This window comes from Mus pahari, chromosome 7 (assembly GCF_900095145.1).
Source record: "Mus pahari chromosome 7, PAHARI_EIJ_v1.1, whole genome shotgun sequence".
Classification (NCBI taxonomy): domain Eukaryota; kingdom Metazoa; phylum Chordata; class Mammalia; order Rodentia; family Muridae; genus Mus; species Mus pahari.
The window spans coordinates 79911156-79928872 of record NC_034596.1 but is presented as its reverse complement, the minus strand read 5'-3'; the positions used below and the strand labels follow the sequence as shown (position 1 = coordinate 79928872).

Sequence of the window (17717 nt, the reverse complement as noted above, 5' to 3'; positions counted from 1 at the left end):
GAGAAGAAGAAGAAGAAGAAGAAGAAGAAGAAGAAGAAGAAGAAGAAGAAGAAGAAGAAGAAGAAGAAGAAGAAGAAGAAGAAGAAACTGGGGCTACCTATAAGATCCTGCTGAAAGAATAAAAAAGGCTGGGCATTGGTGGCGCACGCCTTTAATCCCAGCACTCGGGAGGCAGAGGCAGGTGGATTTCTGAATTTGAGGCCAGCCTGGTCTACAGAGTGAGTTCCAGGACAGCCAGGGCTATACAGAGAAACCCTGTCTCAAAAAACCAAATAATAAATAAATAAATAAATAAATGAAAAAGAAGGAAGGAAGGAAGGAAGGAAGGAAGGAAGGAAAGAAGGAAAGAAAGAAAGAGACAGCAGACAATATTTTGTTTGGCTTTCTAACCAATTTTGGCCTTGATTCTGATATTCAAGCTACCTGATTGAAAACACGATAAGAACTTAAGTTTATAATGATGCTTTTTATATAGCTATACACACATATATAAATAATTCTGAAGGCTAGAGAGGTTAACTCCAAGTTTTGGAGTCCTAGAGGTGCTACAAATTACACTGGGTTCCAACCAGTGATTAAAGGTGAGGTAACAGCCTTTGGATGTGGCCTTAGCATTGTACTGGGGGAGGGGAGAGTATTTCGGCCGAGAGTAAAAGCTTCACATTCCATGATTAACAGTGGTAGAATAAGACACTCCTGGACTAAATTAAATAAGATGAGAGCCGGACATGATGAGAAAGAAACCTCTAGAATTCTACTATTCCCAGGTTGTTCACACTGGTACAATGGTGGCAATCCTAGGGTCATCTGTCATTGTGTCAGACTTTGACAGAGAAGGATGACCCACAGGAGCAGCCTTGCTGGGCTTGAGGATTATTCAACACTTGGAATGAGCTTCGGATTAGTTCTTGGCTGAAGTCCACCTGGGCTCCCTTAACGAAGGCCAAGCTATCAGAGTCAACCACCACTCTCGCCCCACCCTGTTCAAATACCCTGAAAAGACAAGAGGGAAGTATTAATGACACATACCACAAACACCAAGAACATGGCACCCTGAGCCCAGAGGTGTGCATCCTGTTCTCCAATACAAGGAATATTGCTTAGGACTTCTAGCATGTGCGGAATGCACTCTATCTGAGGCAGAAAGATTCAATGTAAAAAAACAGAAGGACTATTTAAGGACTCGGTCTGAAACTAGTCTTTCTCTCTTAAGGTGGAACCTTGAGATATATATATATATATATATATATATATATATATATATAAAAGATTTATTTATCCATTTATTTTATATGAGTACACCATTACTCTCTTCAGAGACACCAGAAGAGGGCATCAAATCCCATTGTAGACGGTTGTGGTTGCTGGGAACTGAACTCAGGTCCTGTGAAAGAGCAGTCAGTGCTCTTAACCGCTGAGCCATCTCTCCTGCCCTAGTCCAGCCTTTTTTAACTGACTACCTAACGGTCGCTAAGTAAGTCAATGTTCTTCCTTATTTTTGAAACAAGAGGGCAAATCTTTGCTGTATCCTCACAGTACCGAGAGGGTGGTAGTGTTAAGCATACTTAGACGCTTGGAAGTTTGAAATAAAAGCGCATCTTAAAACTGGGGCCACTTTTATCCTCTGATACAGCCTCTAGCGACCCATCCGTCCTCCTTGCCTGTCGTCGGGGTTAATAACTGTATCCAGTGAAAATTTGTATTGGAATCCGGAGCATCCACCTCCCTCTACTTGCAGCCTGAGGAATTCTGACCCTTCGGTGATTTCCAGAAGCCTCTGAAATTCAGGAAAGAGGATCGAGAATGCCAAGCAAGCGGAGATAACGGGACGGGTGAATAGGAGCTCTTCTAGAGCCCTCCTGGGCACCGCCGCCCCGCGTCCGGCCTCCTACCTGGACGCAGCTGTCTGTGAGGCGGATCTGTCCCTCGCCAGCCTCTGGAATGGAAGACGTTGTTTCCCAGCGGGTCAAAAGCCTGGGAAAGACGGCGAGGAGCCTGCGATGTGAAGAAGGAAGACGAACCCGGGAAATGGCACCAGATGACCCTCTACGGACACCTCGTACCCAAATCTGGGGACACCTTCTTCTGAACTGCCAAGCCTTCACCCCACCGCCCCACCCCGCGTGAGATTTAGCCTCCCATCCATCCTGAAGACGCAGAAGCCAACACCCTTCCTAAGTGACCTTCCACCCTCGATACCTTCCCGGGCGCCTAGGAATGACAGCCCTGACCGCCTGGGCAGTTAGGGACAAGGCCCTGGAGGCCGCCATCTTACTCCGCAAGCTCCGCCCCTAGCGTGGTCCAAATCCCCGCCTTGGCCTGGGCTTCGGGAGGAGGGGAGGAAGGCAGGGGCGGGGTTGCATCGAGACTCCGCCCCCAAGCGTGCCTATTGGGTCTAGGGAGATAAGAGGGCTTTGATTGACAGAGAATGCTTCCACTTGCCGAAGTGGGGCGGTACCAACAGAGCGGGGCGAACGCAAAGAGCGAGTTCTCTGCAGGCCGTGCCTGGAAGCGGAAGAGATGGGCGGAGATAAAGGGCAAGCTGCTGGCCAGGCGGCCCGGGAGCCCGGGGCGGGGCGCGGGCGGGCCTTCGCTGGTTACTGGTCACAAGTGGCCTGACCCGGCTCCACCCTCGGTCCGCCCGGACAAGTAAATCTTGTGACTGCCCGGGCTGCTTTCCCTTCCTAGATTGCGGAGCTTTCATACCCACGATGCGCTTCCTGACCGCCACGATCCTGCTGCTGGCGCTAGTCGCCGCCAGCCAGGCGGAGCCCCTGCACTTCAAGGACTGCGGTGAGCCCCGAGCCCACTCGAGGAGACCCGCGGGGGTGGATTGGGCGGGTTCCTGGAACGTGTAGGCTCAGCCGCGGACTCCGGGTGGAATGGACTAGGTTGGGATCGAAAGTACTAGCCTTGATGAAACTTAACCCTTCCGCACAACTTTGTCTCTTCTTGCAATTCGTGTTTCCGCACAACTTTGTCTCTCCTTGCAATTCGTGTTTTGGGATAATCTAAAACACTCACAAGGCGAACCTTGTGCAGAAGTTCACTAAAGTTTCTTGAGTGAACATCAAGCGGACATATATTTGCAGCGCTAAAGGGCTTGGAGATTTCAATGGACGGAGGAGGATTGCGAATTTAAGGCTAGCTTGGACTTATTGAGCCCTGTCTGAAAAAAGTAAACAAATAAAAGCAAAAAAATAAGACAATAGGGTAGACAGCAGGTCTGCATCCAACACGATTGAAGGAATAGGCACGGTGCTTATTTTGATTTACGCCTTGAATCGTCACTGGCCTTTCTCCCTTTGTTCGTTTGAAGTTTGGTTGGGAGAGGGCTGAGGCAGCCTCACTCTGTAGCCCAGTTTGGCCTTCCAAATCCATGTCAATCCTGCTCTGGTCTTAGAAGTGCCATCAATCTCCCCACCCCAGCCCATCTCAGCTAATAAGACAAAAGCTAGTTCTCCTTCTCATAACATATTCTTTTACAAAGTAGGGTTTCCATTGTCCTAATGAATTTCTTGTTTCTTGATCTGTGTCTCCTATAAAATCAGTATTTCTAGTGACATCATGTGACGCCTCCCTCCCAACGCTGCCCCTGGACTCTTTGTTGGAAAATATACAGAGGGTATAAATTCTGAGTTGGTCCAGTCAAGCCAGTACATTTAGTTTCAGGAGCAGTGCAGGGGCTCAGGGTGGTAAAGGAGGCAGTGATAGGTGAAATACAAACTGATTTTGTAAAATATTTGAGCAGGAGGAAACAGATATTAATGAAGCAGTAAGTTAAAGAGTTATTAGGACTGGAAAGATGGCTTAGTGGTTAAGGGGAACTACTATTCCGGAGGACTAGAGTTCAATTCCCACATCAGATGGCTCACAACTGCTTGTACCCCAACTCTGGGCCTTCTCAGGTACCTACCTGCACTCCCAGGCACACACCCCTAATTAAGGAGGTAGAGGTGGGAGTGGGAGGTGGATTAAAGCCTTCTGTAGTCACACAGCTGAGTGAGGAACCAAGCGAAGTATTCTTTGTAGCCAGTAGCCAGTACCATGGAATGATAGTAAATACTCAATAAATACTTACTGAAAGAGGAAACAAGGGAATTCATACTGCCTCTAATATGATATTAAAAGTTCTGACTTGGGAGGCAGAGGCAGGCAAATTTCTGAGTTCCAGGACAGCGTGGTCTACAGAGTGAGTTCCAGGACAACCAGGGCTACACAGAGAAACCCTGTCTCCAAAAACTGAAAAACAAAACAAAACCAAAAAAAAAAAATCTGTTAAAGTAAAAGCAACAGTGTGCATGTGGAACTGGATTAAGTAATAAGGGCCACTGCCTATCTATAGTCAGTAGTTCACAGATGCCATTCACTAAACCAGGAGACTAGCTAGCTCAAAGTGGCTGTTTCTTTGAAGTACCTGTTTTTTCCTTCTGTTAAACTTATTACATTTATATTATCCTTCTAATGTGTGTGTATTCGTGTGTACCCAAGCATGTGGTAGTCAGCGTCCAACCCCTCAAGTGTCATTCATCCTTAAGAACATCACCCACTTCTTTTGAGACGTAGTCTCTCTTTGGCCAGGGGCTCTCAGAATAGGCTCAACTGGCCAACCCGGAAGTCCCGGAAGTCCCCGTGCTCTTCCCATGCCTGCCTCTCCCAGGGTCAGGATTATGTGTGTGCGCCACCGTAAGTGGCATTTTTATGTGGCTTCTGGGAATTGAACTCGGGCTTTCTGCTTGCAAGACAAGCACTTTATCCACAGGGATATTACCCCCTACCCTCCTTTATTGAGGACCAAGTCTGGGATGAAGGCACTGTATTAATTTTATTAATTTATTATTCACCATCTGTTTTACAGAGAAGGAAACTAAAGCACACAGACCAACTTGTCTAAGACCCTACAGCTGATGAGCAGGAGGAGTTGATAAGTCCCTAGGAGCCACTTGAATCTTTTTTTTTTTTTTTTTGATACAGGATTTGTCTATGCAACAGAGCCCTAGCTGTCCTAGAACTTGATCTATGTGGACCAGGCAGCCTCAAACTCAGAGATCTGCATGCCTCTGCCTCTTGAGAGGTGGAATTAAAGGCTGCCCCCCTCACTGTCCTGCTGAACTTCATTAATTTGGTGGTAATGGTGGTGGGTTTTGTTTGTTTTGAGACACCTTGTAGACCAGGCTGAACTCACAAAGATTTGCCTGCCTCTACTTTGACCGTGTTCATGTACCATGCCTGGCTTTTTTGGGCAGGTTACACCTTGGAAGAACTTGTATTTTCTTGTTTGTTTGTTTGTTTGTTTGTTTTTGTTTTTGTGATTATTTATTTACTTAGCTTATGTATATGAGTACACTGTAGCTGTCTTCAGACGTACCAGAAGAGGGCATCAGATCCCATTACAGATGGTTATGAGCCACCATGTGGTTGCTGGGAATTGAACTCAGGACCTCTGGAAGAGCAGTCGGTTCTCTTAACCTCTGAGCCATTTCTCCAGCCCAAGAACTTGTATTTTCATGTTGGATCGATCTATCTATCTATCTATCTATCTATCTATCTATCTATCTATCTATCTATGTGTATGTATGTAGGAGGACTCACATGTGTGCAGCATACATGTGGAGGTTAGAGGGCAACTTTCAGAAGCCAGTTCTCCCCGGGAAATTGAACTCAGGTTCTCAACCTTGGTAGTGAGTCCCTTTACTTGCTGCGCCAGCTCTTGGGCCTAGAGAGAACTTAAAGGAAAGCAGGGGTGTGTGATCATGTGCGTGTGTGCATGTTTTGCGTGCGTGCGTGTGCCATGATTGATTTTTTTAAATTTCCTTTTAAATTAGAAAATATAATGTAAAAATGTCGGTACCCAGGTGAAAGGTTTTGCATTCCATTCTATGCCCACCTTCTCCTGGGCTGGGATTGACCTTCTCCTGGGCTGCCATCGCCTCAAGTGTAAAGTAGAACCAAGTGAACTGCTTATGCAATGTTTGCAGTGGGAACTGAGGAGTTTGTTCTATTGACATTTGAAATCCGGGAACTTCTTGTGGGGGGGGGGGCAGGAGAAAAACCGCACAAAGGAACTGTAAGTACCCTTCCCTCAGATCCTGTGAAATCATGTAACCCAGCTTTGAAGAAGCAGGGTGGAGCTGGGCACTGAGGTTCACGTGAACATCGATTTTCAACTCAGGGGCTGGTGTAAGATGATGCTTCTTACACATGGTACTGAGCACACGCTGTGCAGCCAAGCTGGGAGATGGGGATTGTAAAGTGTTGCTTACGGGCCTCCATAGACCAGCACTGAAACTACTGAAACAGTGAACCCCCATGGCCCAGCTAGGATGGCTACTCTGCTGGTTGGTGTAGCTGGGTTTTCGTCCATCTTGGCTGAGTGAATCAGCCGTGCTTGGGACCTAAGTATTTATTTATTTATTTATTTATCTATCTGTCTGTTTGTTTGAAACAAAGTTGGTCTCAATCTGTGTTTCTCCTGCCTCAGCAGCATGACTGACTCAGAATATTGACTGACCTGTAGTACCTTGGCCAGTCCAGGCCCTAAGAGCTTTTGGGGGGGGGGAACTATAAAACCTCTGTCTTCCCCTTCCTCTGCTTGGTTCTGGGAAAAGTCAAAGTTTAATGACCTAGTCAAGACTTGACTTAGAGCCAGAGCACTCTGTGATCCTCTTGGATTCCTCCCTCGCCCTTGGAGAACGTGACTAACAGGAAGGCAGAAGTGCTGTGGAGGACTTTAGCTTTAAGGGAGGGTCCTCCCGCTGTACAAAGAGCCAGTTCCTCTTTTTAGAGCCATTCCTCCACTTAGGGTTGAGATGGTGGTTCCTCTTATGTTCCATAAACCACTCACTCGCAAGTCAGCGGGTTGTATGTACCACCAATCTGAAAAGCTAAGTTTGACTGACTAACCCAGACCACTCATACAACTGCTTATTGCTTTAGGAAGCCATGTACAGGTGGAGCCTTGAAACTAGAAAAGGCCTGTGAGCTGGCTCAGCTGCTCCGAGCCATTGTTACCAAGAGGATCTGAGTTTAATCCCCAGGGCCTTCAAGGTTGGAGGAGAGAAATGACTCCTGACGATTGTCCGGTGCTCTTGATCACTGAGCCACCTCTCCAGCCCACAGCCCAGAGCCTCTGTCTTCTAAGTTCTGGCAGGCTTGCTAACAAATAGCTGCTTACATCCATGATTACGTTTTGAAGAACTTAGTGGAAAGATGACCTTCTCTTTGGCAGTTTAGGTACCAGGTTTCTAGCATATGATGTAGCTTTTTCTATCGTCTCCAACTTCCATCAGACTTACATGCTTGTCTCTGCTAGAAAACGATGGGAGAACAGGAATATTTAATCAAAAGGAAGATCTAGACAAATAGTTTCAAGGCTTGAATTTAAACTGACTCCCTTTAAGAATGCAAGAGAGAGGTCTACAAGGTGGCTCAGTGGATAAAGGTTGCCACCCAAACTGAAGACCTATCTGTAGAAGAGAGAAGAAAGCCAATTTTGTTTGTTTGTTTGATTGGCTTGGTTGGTTTGGTTTGGTTCATACAGGGTTTCTCTTTGTATTCCAGGCTGTCCTGGAACTCATTCTGTAGACCAGGCTGGCCAGAAGAGATATGCTTTGCTCTGCCTCCCAAATGCTGGGATTAAAGGTGTAAGCCACCATGCCTGGCTTTTTTTTTTTTTTTTTTAATCCAGTGTTGTGTGAATACGGTCTCACTGTACTTAATGTGACAAACACTGCTGTGATCCCGAGTTCCACTTCGCCAGGCCTGTGGGAAGCGCTCAGAGGTTGGGAAAACACAACCTGAGGCAGAAGCTGGGGTTCTCTGACTCCCAGACATCCAGGTCCCACTGGAAACTGAGTGAAGAGTCAGGAATGGAAGGGCCCTGCAGGCTGAGGACAGTGAGCTGTGGAGGAGGGCCTGGGAGGTGGGGTGGGGGGAGTAGCTTAGCTCATCAGAAGCCGAGTCCAGGACTGTGGAAAGGTCTTCCAAGGGAGACTTAGCACCACTCTGTAGACCAAGCCCCACCGGGTTCTTGATGACAGAGAGACAGTCCATGCTTATCCATACTGTTTATTGACTGTTCATGGTGGGTGTAAACCACTTCCCCAGGGTGGGTCAGAGATGAAATACCTTTTACAGGAAGGAATGTCCAAGAAGGGAAGATTATTGGCTAAACCCTCAAGGTAGCATGGAGAACTCTGTTCTGATCTATGAGACCCTTACGTTCCTATGTGAGGGGTGTGGTCACGTGTTCCAGGCCAAGAATCTCATCCGGAAGCAGGGAGGTGCCTACGGTTCTCATAGGTGCTGGTGCTGGGGTCTCTGAACATGCGAAACCTTACCAGATTTCCTGGCACTACCCCACATATTGGTATGCTCTTTGCCAAAAAATCAACTAGCTTTTTATTCAATTTATAGGATTGATTTTTGTTTGTTTGTTTGTTTGTTTGTTTTTGTTTTTTGAGACAGGGTTTCTCTGTGTAGCCCTGGCTGTCCTGGAGCTCATTTTGTAGACCAGGCTGGCCTCGAACTCAGAAATCTGCCTGCCTCTGCCTCCCTAGTGCTAGGATTGATTTTAACAGTACTGAGATTCTCAAGTTATGAGAGTGTGTGTGTGTGTGTGTGTGTGTGTGAGAGAGAGAGAGGGGGAGGGTGGGTGTGTAATGTATGTGTATGTGTGGGTGTGCACACGTAGGGCTCAGAGGATAACTTTGGGTATCGGTCCTTGCCTTCTACCTTGTTAGAAATAGAATCTCATTGCCACTGTGCTGGCTGCAACCGGCAGTGTAGCTGAGTGGACACCTCACAGAGTTTCCTCTCTCTGCTCCCATCTTTCCGTAAGCACAGGAGTCACATGTGCACACCACCACACCCAGCTTCGGCAGGGGTTCAAACTCAGGCCCCTCACACTGTGCAACAAGCATTTCACCTCCTGAGCCGGCTACCCGGCCCCAAATTCTCGATTCTAATTATGTATGTATTATCTTAAAGAGTTCATCTCAGGAAAGCAGAAGCATCTCCAAGTACATTGAGGGAGGAGGGTACCTCCCATGAGGTGCCGGGCAGCCTCGGGGATGCAGTTTTCTTCCCTAGTCAAACTCAACTTTTTTTTTTTGTTTTTTTGTTTTTTTGTTTTTTTTTCAGGTTCTAAGGTGGGAGTTATAAAGGAGGTGAATGTGAGCCCATGTCCCACCGATCCCTGTCAACTGCACAAAGGCCAGTCCTACAGTGTCAACATCACCTTTACCAGCAGTGAGTAGATGTGACGTCTACCTCCAATTCATGATGCTCTGTAATATAAATGTATGTGAGGCATAGGAGTGAGCATAGGGGACCAAGGAATTTGTCAGCCTCCTTTCTGACAACGTACACAAAGCTAGAATTCGCTGCTTTGTTCTCAGACAGGACGGAGTCTAGGTCCGTAATTCTCCATTACTTGTCACGTTCTGAAAGAAAACCTGGAGGACTGGGTTGATGGAAGGGAGCATGCTCAACTTACAACTCCGGCTAGATTTGGGAAGGGGGAAAAATCCTGTAGTAGTTTCACAACATGTAAAAAAGATGCCAAAGCTAGGAAATGTGAAACCTTAGCTGTGAGTCAGAACTACTCCAGAGCTCCTCTCAGAAGGTGGCTGTGTGATGTCTCACAGCAGGAAACCCTCAGGGCCACCACTGTGTCCTCAAAAACCCTTCTCTCTCTGGGCTCCTGCTGTGTCAGGTGCAGCCTGGTCCTGGAAGCCTGAGTTACGGGAGAGGTTAGCTGTAGGAGGGCTCTAGCAGGGTAGCCTCAAGCCGTAAAGTTCTGGAACGGGGAGCTGCGGTTCTAGTTTTGTGTGTTCTGCCAGGATTCACACTCTTCCTAGAGGAAGGCTTTGAGTTTCTCGCGGGTGTAAGGCTTTGGGTCTTTGGTATAGCTGTGCCCATTTCAATAATACACATTCACCTGGGGCTCCGTCCACTCCACACGCTCCCTCCAGGCTTCCCTGCGCCCCACAGGCTTCCATACGTCTCACCAGCGATGACCAGACTTCTAAGCAAACAGCTTGATTCTGCTGTAGCCACAAGTTAGAGAAAACAACTTGGCTCTTTGTCTGACTTGACCCATAGTGCACATCGGACTCTTAGAGGGGCATCAGCTGACGATAGAATGGAAGTCATTTGCATTATGATTAGTAGAAACTTAATTCTACAAACTTCAAAACTCCTACATAATTCCAGCCAGCCTGTGGGGGAAGCCCAAGAGCAGCCTCATATTCTAGGTAATTCTAGGCTAGATGAAACTACATAGAGACCTTATCTCAGCGGTTCTCAGCCTTCCTCATGCTCCGACCCTTTAATACAGTTCCTCATGCTGTGGTGACCTCTAGCCACAAAATTGCTTTTGCTTCTACTTCATAACTGTAATTTGGCTATTGTTATGAGTCCTGGTATAAATATCTGATATGTGGGATATCTGATATGTGATCCTACGAAAGGGTCATTCGACCCCCCTCAAAGGGGTCAAGACCCACAGGTTGAGAACTGCTGCCTTATCTCAAGAGAAAGAGTCTGTGTGAAGTGGCTCTGTGGGTAAAGGCACTTGTCACCAAGCTGGATGACTTAAATTCAATCCCGAAAACCCATACAGTCAAAGGAAAGAACTTAATCCTTCAAGTGGTTCTCCGATCTCCACTTATGCATTGTGTCATACCCAAGACATGCCTACCATACACACACCCACAGGGGTGTGGGGCGGGTGTTGCTCCACCGAGAGATGGCTCAGCAGTTGAGAGAGCTTGCTGCCCTTGAAGAGGACCTCAATTGGATTTCCGACGCCCACATAGTGAGTCACAACCATCTGCAACTCCAGCTCAAGGGGATCGAGTGCCCCCCCTCCACCTTGCACAGGCACCAAAACATAAGTGTGCATACACACAGACACATCTTTATGTAAAGATAAATGAAGATATTTAGACAAGTGTAAAATGCTTCTTTCTGGGACGAGCAGCTGCTTGGAAACCTTCCTTTGCTTACTCTCCCGTGAACTGTGGGACTCAAAGTTCTCAGCACTGTTGGCTTCCAAGCTCGAAGAATGTTCACTCTGCTTTCTTTCCTCATATACCCTATCCTGTTTGTTTAAGAAAGAAATCTAGAGGCTGGGGAGAGACTCAGTATGTAAGGACACTTGCTGCATAAATGTGAAGACCTGAGTTCAGATCCCAGCACCTACATAAAAGGCCGGGTGTGGCCACACACACACACACACACACACACACACACACACATTCAGTGCCATGGGTGGCAGAGGCTGGCGGCGGGCTGGAAAGATGAATGGAACGAGCCCAGCTCCAGGGGTAGTGAGGGCCTCAGTCAGGGTTTCTCTTGCAGTGAGTCACCATGACCAAAAAGCAAGTTGGTTTGGGACCAGTGGCAGGTTTAGGTGTGGAGAAAACTTTAGTGGTGGTGATGGCTTCAGTGGTGGCCATGCTGCGTGTGATGCCAGTGGGGATGGCTGTAATGGATTCGGAAGCCATTTTGGAGGCAGTGGACACACCAGCAATTTTGATAGGTTACCGTAATCCATCTTCAGATGCTGGGCCTGTGATGGAAGGCAGCTCTGGAGGCAGACGCTCTGGCGCCTGTGGTGGTAAAAAGGTGCCTAGCTAAACCACAAGACCAAGCTGCCAGCGCTGGTTCTAGCAGCAGCAGTAGCTCTCTGTGGCAGAAGGTTCTAGTTACTGCCAGGAAGCAAAGCTTAGCAGGAGAGGAGAGCCCAGGAAGTGACGGGGAAGCCTCGGGTTATAAGTTATGACCTCAGCAAAACACAGTAGTGGTGGTGAGAAGAAGACATGTTTTAGATACTCCTCGTGTATCTGAGCTGTTTCTGTGACTAATTGTGGAACAAGTTGTTTTAGTTTCTGTTCTGTGGAAAGTGTAACACATTCCAGTGATGGGGGAGACGTATTTTGTTCTGTTTCATAATTGTTACTATGTCTTTGGATTTTTAGGGTTTTTTTTTTTTTAGTTTTGAATTTTAGATTTATTTTATAGTTTTTGCCAGCGTGTGTGCATATTTAGCACATGCATGTCTGGTACTCACAGGGTCAGGAGAGGCTATTGGATCCCCTAGAATTAGAGTTATAGATGGCTGTAAGCCACCATGTAGATGCTAAGAACTGAACCCTGGTCCTCTGGAAGAGCAAGAAGCCCTCTTCCCTGCCAGGGTTACTCTCTGTTGCTCCCTCCCCAAGTGAAGGGTTTTAATGTACAGTTTTCTTGATCCGTGTTGTTGATCAGAGTAATAGTCTGACCATGAAGCTGAATAAACATGTCTTTAACAAACTAAAATTAAGAGTTCCTGAGAGGGGCTGGAGAGATGGCTCAGCGGTTAAGAGTACTGACTGCTCTTCCTAGAAGTCCCGAGTTCAAATCCCAGCAACCACATGGTCACTCACAACCATCTGCAATGGGATCTGATGCCCTCTTCTGGTGTGTCTGAAGACAGCTACAGTGTACTCACATACATGAAATAAATAAATCTTAAAAAAAAAAAAAAAAAAAAAGAAGAAGAAGAAAAAGAAAAAAAGAAAGAAAGAAAGAAAGAAAGAAAGAAAGAAAGAAAGAAAGAAAGAAAGAAAGAAAGAAAGAAAGAAAAGAGTTNAAAGAAAGAAAGAAAGAAAGAAAGAAAGAAAGAAAGAAAGAAAGAAAGAAAAGAGTTCCTGATGATGACTTGGCAGGTGACAATGCCTGTCCTGTCGCCAAGGCTGACAGCCTGAAGTTGAACCGCAGAATCCACACCGTGAACAGGAAGTCTGACTTCTGGATCTTGTCATCTCTCCTCTGTACATATGCTGTGACCTCTCCCCCACTGACTACGAGTACTAAATGTAATTTAGGCATTATTATTATTTAAAAATTAAACAAGTGAAACCCAGCTAATACCCTAGATCTCCACAATGCCCTAACAACGTGGAATGTTACTGGAGGTTTGGGGAGACACGTCTGGGCCCTGGCAGCCCTGTCCTCAGTGTGCTGATTAAAAAAGAGTGAAAGGTTGAGCGAGGAAACTGAATGTGGTCACACTGGGAAGAGGAACAAATCCAGAGACTTAGTGAGCTCTTCCGGGTCACTGACCTTTAGTGAGCTCTTCCGGGTCACTGACAAGGCTTAGGTTTAGATAGAAGGCAAGAGGTCAAGGTATTAATGTATCTTTAGCTCAGCTCCTGGCCTGTCTCCAAGTTGTCAGGACCCTGTGACCTTCCTACATGGCAAGTTCCTTCTTTTGCTGGTACCAGGGCTCAGCTTTTCCCTTCTTCCAGTGTGGAATTCCAAGGTGAATTCCAATTCCTTGGGGCACATTGTTTCCATAGCCTGATAGTCAGGGGAAGGCGCACAGCGGTCTCTTTAGAATACCTTCACTCCTGGCTCCCCTAGTGTAATAATACGTTCATCCCTCCTGCTTATCTTGCAGTGTGGGGGCTAGAGAAATGAACTTCTTTTTTAATCTTCCATGGCATCTGAGGGATTACCTGCCACTGCTGTGCTAGACTGTGGTATTTAAAACTCAGTGACAGAAGTCAATGGTCCTGGGAGAGAGATAAGGTTTTCTGTCCCAGAAACCTGATTCCCTTGATGGAGAGCAAGGGAAGAGACCAGCTTCCTTCATCACATGACAGGGCTAGGTGCTGAATGTGACTCATGGGGATGGAGGGACAGTTAGGGACTCCCTGATCTGCTGGCATCGCCATTCCAGCATTTGATGATGTATTTGACGACCTGACTTAGAATTCACAAATACACAGCTGCTTTCCGCCTGATTTCCTGTCTTTCTAGGCACTCAGTCCCAGAACAGCACGGCCTTTGTCCACGGCATCCTGTCAGGAGTCCGGGTCCCCTTCCCCATTCCTGAGCCTGACGGTTGCAAGAGTGGAATCAACTGCCCCATCCAGAAAGACAAGGTCTACAGCTACCTGAATAAGCTTCCGGTGAAGAGTGAATACCCCTCTGTAAGTGACACCGTGGCTGAGGACACCAGGCCCGCCCCAGGGCTGGGAGTGAGATGCCGAGACTGGGGCAAAGAGCTGGTGGTGGAGCTGGAATGGCCTGAGGGAGAGGAGATGAGTTGAGGGACCCAAGGGTGCCATTTTTATAGCCCTAGCCCTCACCACCTCCCTGTGTAGTGGTGATATTATTTCTGACTTACAAGTGAAGAATTTTAAGCCTCTGGTATTACGTAATACAGAGTCCAAGTCCACTTTACCAAGAAGTCTTAGCACCTAGATTTAGAGGTAAGTTTCCCTAAGTCCAAAGCCTGTGCAGTGTTAAAAGATTTTAGGGCTGGTGAGGTGGCTCAGTGGGTAAGAGCACCCGACTGCTCTTCCGAAGGTCCAGAGTTCAAATCCCAGCAACCACATGGTGGCTCACAACCATCTGTAACAAGATCTGACGCCCTCTTCCTGAGTGTCTGAAGACAGCTACAGTGTACTTAAATATAATAAATAAATAAATTTTTTTAAAAAATTAAAAAAAAAAAAAAAGATTTTAGCCAGGTAACAAATAGTTAAAGGTATAAACTGTCCCGGCAGCATCTTCAGGATCCTGGTTTCTCCTCAGTATTCTTAAGGAGAGAGCAGGACCGCTTAGCAGCAGCACTTGAGTGTCTCAGTGGAGCTGTGCGCCCCTCCACCCAAAAGCCGACTTTACACACTCGCTCTCCACAGGTGCTGGAGTGGTGTCCCCTCGGTAGGGATCGTGATAAAAATGGAGGACATAAAGCATTTGCTTCCCCCCCTGCCGCCCCCATAAAAAAAGGGCTACTTCATTGTTTTGTTCTAGAATTGTTTGTGTTCAGACAAGATCTCACTTGGTAGCCCAGGTTGGTTGGCCTTGAACTCAAGGCAGTCCTCCTGCCTCAACCTCGAAAATTCTGGAATTACAGACATATGTCATTAATCTTCACGGGCATTACTTTTTTTTAAAGGAAGCCAAGTAGAACCCAGATGTAATTTTTTTTTTCTAGAGAAAGAGAAGTAATTAACAGACATTCTAGAAGACTAAACTATCAGTAGTCTTTAAGACAGTGGTTCTCAACCCCTTTGGGGACTAAACAACCCTTTAACGAGGGTCACCTAAGAAACAGATATGAACATTATGATTCTTGACAGCAGCAAAATTACAGTTATGAAGTAGCAACACAACTGCATTAAAGGAACTGCATTAAAGGGTCACGGCATCAAGAAGGTTGGGAACCCCTAGTTTAGGGGTTGTTGGAGACCCTAAAGATTTGTAGGTGGCTGGCTCACAGAGTCAGTATGCAGAGACCTGTCAGAGCCCAGTCACAGTAGGTACTTTGTATTTAGTTTGAAAAGCTTAAACTGTTAGTTTAAACACAAAGTAAGACAGTAACATACACAGCTCTTGCAATCAAAGCCAGGTTTTCAAGAATGTGGATGTTATTGTCCCTCAAGTGTTACATTGTGAAGACAGTTTGAGTGAAAAGGTGTCCTAATGAATGATGGGCAGCCCTGTCCCTTTGCTGGGGGAGGGACTGGAGTGCTCAAGTTAGAGAGGAACCTTGTTGAAAATCAAGGAAGCAATGAGAATGCTTCTTCCCTATGGATAAAGAACTACTTGATTACAATTAGAAGAGGGGGCTGGAGAGATGGTTCAGTGGTTAGGAGCACTTGATGCTCTTCTAGGGGGCCAGTTAGTTCCTGGCTGCCTTATGGCCCCTCACAACTCTGTTTCACTCCAAGTCTAGGGACTTCAACACCTGGTGGTTCATTGAATCTTTTTTTTTTTTTTTTTTAAGATTTATTTATTTATTTATTATATGTAAGTACACTGTAGCTGTCTTCAGACACTCCAGAAGAGGGCGTCAGATCTCATTGTGGGTGGTTGTGAGCCACCATGTGGTTGCTGGGATTTGAACTCAGGACCTTTGGAAGAACAGTCAGTGCTCTTACCCGTTGAGCCATCTCGCCAGCCCTCATTAAATCTTTAAAAAACAACAACAACAACAACAACAAAACCTGTTGATGAACACCTTTAATCCCAGCCCTCAGCAGGCAGATCTCTGAGTTCAGTGGTAGCCAGCGATACATAGTGAGATTGTTTTTAAAAACCTACAAAATTAGAAGGGACAATGACTCACACTTCCAATACATAGAAAGCTCAGGCAGGGGGATCACTGTGGGTCGAAGGCCAGCCTCAGCTATCTAGGCTAGCCTGGGATGAAGAAGTGAGACTATGTCTTAAGAAACAAAGTACCAACAACAGTACAGCTCATAGCGTCAGTGTAAAGAGTCAAGGTGGCATCTCAAATGAGAGATGATCAGAAATCATCTTAAGAGGGGTGGACGGTGGTGCTGTGATCCTGGCCCTCAAAGGTGGGGCAGGAGCATCACTGGGCGTTCAAAATAGCCTGGGCCATATGATGAGTTCCAAGCCAGTCTGGGCTTTGATGGGAGAACCTGTGTTAGCAGAAACAAAACAGGATGGGGAGAGGAGAGAGGAATGGGGGCTGGGGAGGGGGACAACATAGTTTAAGGAAGTTAAGTGGAACTCTTTGGCTTCACAGGGTGGTTGTCCTTGAAATTACCAGTTACACGTCTTTGGACCAGTGGTTCTCAACCTTTCCAATGGTTTGACCGTTTAATACAATTCCTCATGTTGTGGTGACCCCCAACCAGAAATTTATTTTTGTTGCTAATTCATAGCTGTACTGTGTTTTCCTGTGGTTTTGGGTGACCCCTGTGAAAGGGTCATACAACTCCCCAAGGGGTCATGACCCACAAGCTGAGGACCACTGCTTTGGACCAACCTTGTGCTTGGCCATCTCCATTTCTGGCTAACAAGAAAGTTTCCTTATGAGACTCTACTTATATGCCTCTGATCTAAGAATGAAACCCGGTAGCGTACCCCTGTAATCTCAGCACTCAGGAGGCAGAGACTGGAGGATCAGAAGACTGGGGTCAGGCTGAGCTACATAGCAAGTTCTAGGTCAGCTAAAGCTGTGTGACAAAAACTCTGTTTCAACAAAGGGAAGGAGGGAAGAAAAATAGGAAAGAAAAGAGAAGGATTTTAGAATTACGTTTGATAATGAGGTATAGTGGTCCACCTACAACCCCAGTAGTCAAGGGGCAGAAGTAGGGGGGTTAGCACAAATTTAAGGCCATACTCCATAGTAAGTTCAAAGCTAATCTAGGCTAGCTAACAAGACTATATCTGCTAAAAAGAAAACAAAGGAGGAGCTAGAGAGATGGCAGAGTGATTAAGAGCACTAGTTGTTCCTGCAGAAGACCCAGGGTTCAATTCCAGCCCCAAGAGGAAGGCGTTCGCAACCATCTCCAGTGCCAGGGAACTTGGTGCCCTTCTCTGCCCTCTGTGGGTATCAGGGACACAAGTGGGGCACATGCACACACATTCAGACAAATGTTCATACACATAAATTTTTTTTTTAAATGTAAGCAGGAAAAAAGAGGGGGGAAGAAATACTACACTTGAAAGATTGCATTCATAAACTGGACTAGGTTGGGGAATACCATTAACTAACAGGGTTCACTCTTCTGAGCTTAAGATCACAGGCAGTGGGCTACCCTAATCTGGCTTCAAGATGATAGAAAGGACTTAAAAAGAAAGAATCAGAGCCGGGCGTGGTGGCGCATGCCTTTAATCCCAGCACTTGGGAGGCAGAGGCAGGTGGATTTCTGAGTTCGAGGCCAGCCTGGTCTACAGAGTGA

General features: G+C 46.5%; 2 protein-coding genes across 3 annotated transcripts in view; one reads left to right on the top strand and one right to left on the bottom strand.

Moving 5' to 3' along the window:
• Positions 1-399: 399 nt before the first annotated feature.
• Positions 400-2301, bottom strand: Isca2 (iron-sulfur cluster assembly 2). Of its 2 annotated transcripts, none has more exons than XM_029540966.1 (4): positions 2200-2291; positions 1893-1974; positions 1662-1777; positions 400-993 (listed from the first exon to the last, which is right to left on the bottom strand). In XM_029540966.1, the coding sequence occupies exons 1-4, from the start codon at positions 2268-2270 to the stop codon at positions 819-821; spliced, it is 444 nt and encodes a 147-aa protein (XP_029396826.1). In that variant the 5' UTR covers positions 2271-2291; the 3' UTR covers positions 400-818. The 2 variants fall into 2 exon arrangements, with proteins under 2 accessions (XP_029396826.1, XP_021058065.1); XM_021202406.2 differs by having other exon boundaries at positions 401-993; positions 1893-1995; positions 2200-2301.
• A 162-nt stretch (positions 2302-2463) lies between these two features.
• Npc2 (NPC intracellular cholesterol transporter 2) overlaps positions 2464-17717 on the top strand; it is an 18125-nt gene continuing 2871 nt past the window's right edge. The window contains exons 1-3 of the mRNA XM_021201966.1: positions 2464-2793; positions 9142-9249; positions 13810-13982. Of these exons, the coding sequence (XP_021057625.1) occupies positions 2712-2793; positions 9142-9249; positions 13810-13982 (363 nt within the window). The 5' untranslated portion in view covers positions 2464-2711. The remainder of the gene's footprint in view (positions 2794-9141; positions 9250-13809; positions 13983-17717) is intronic.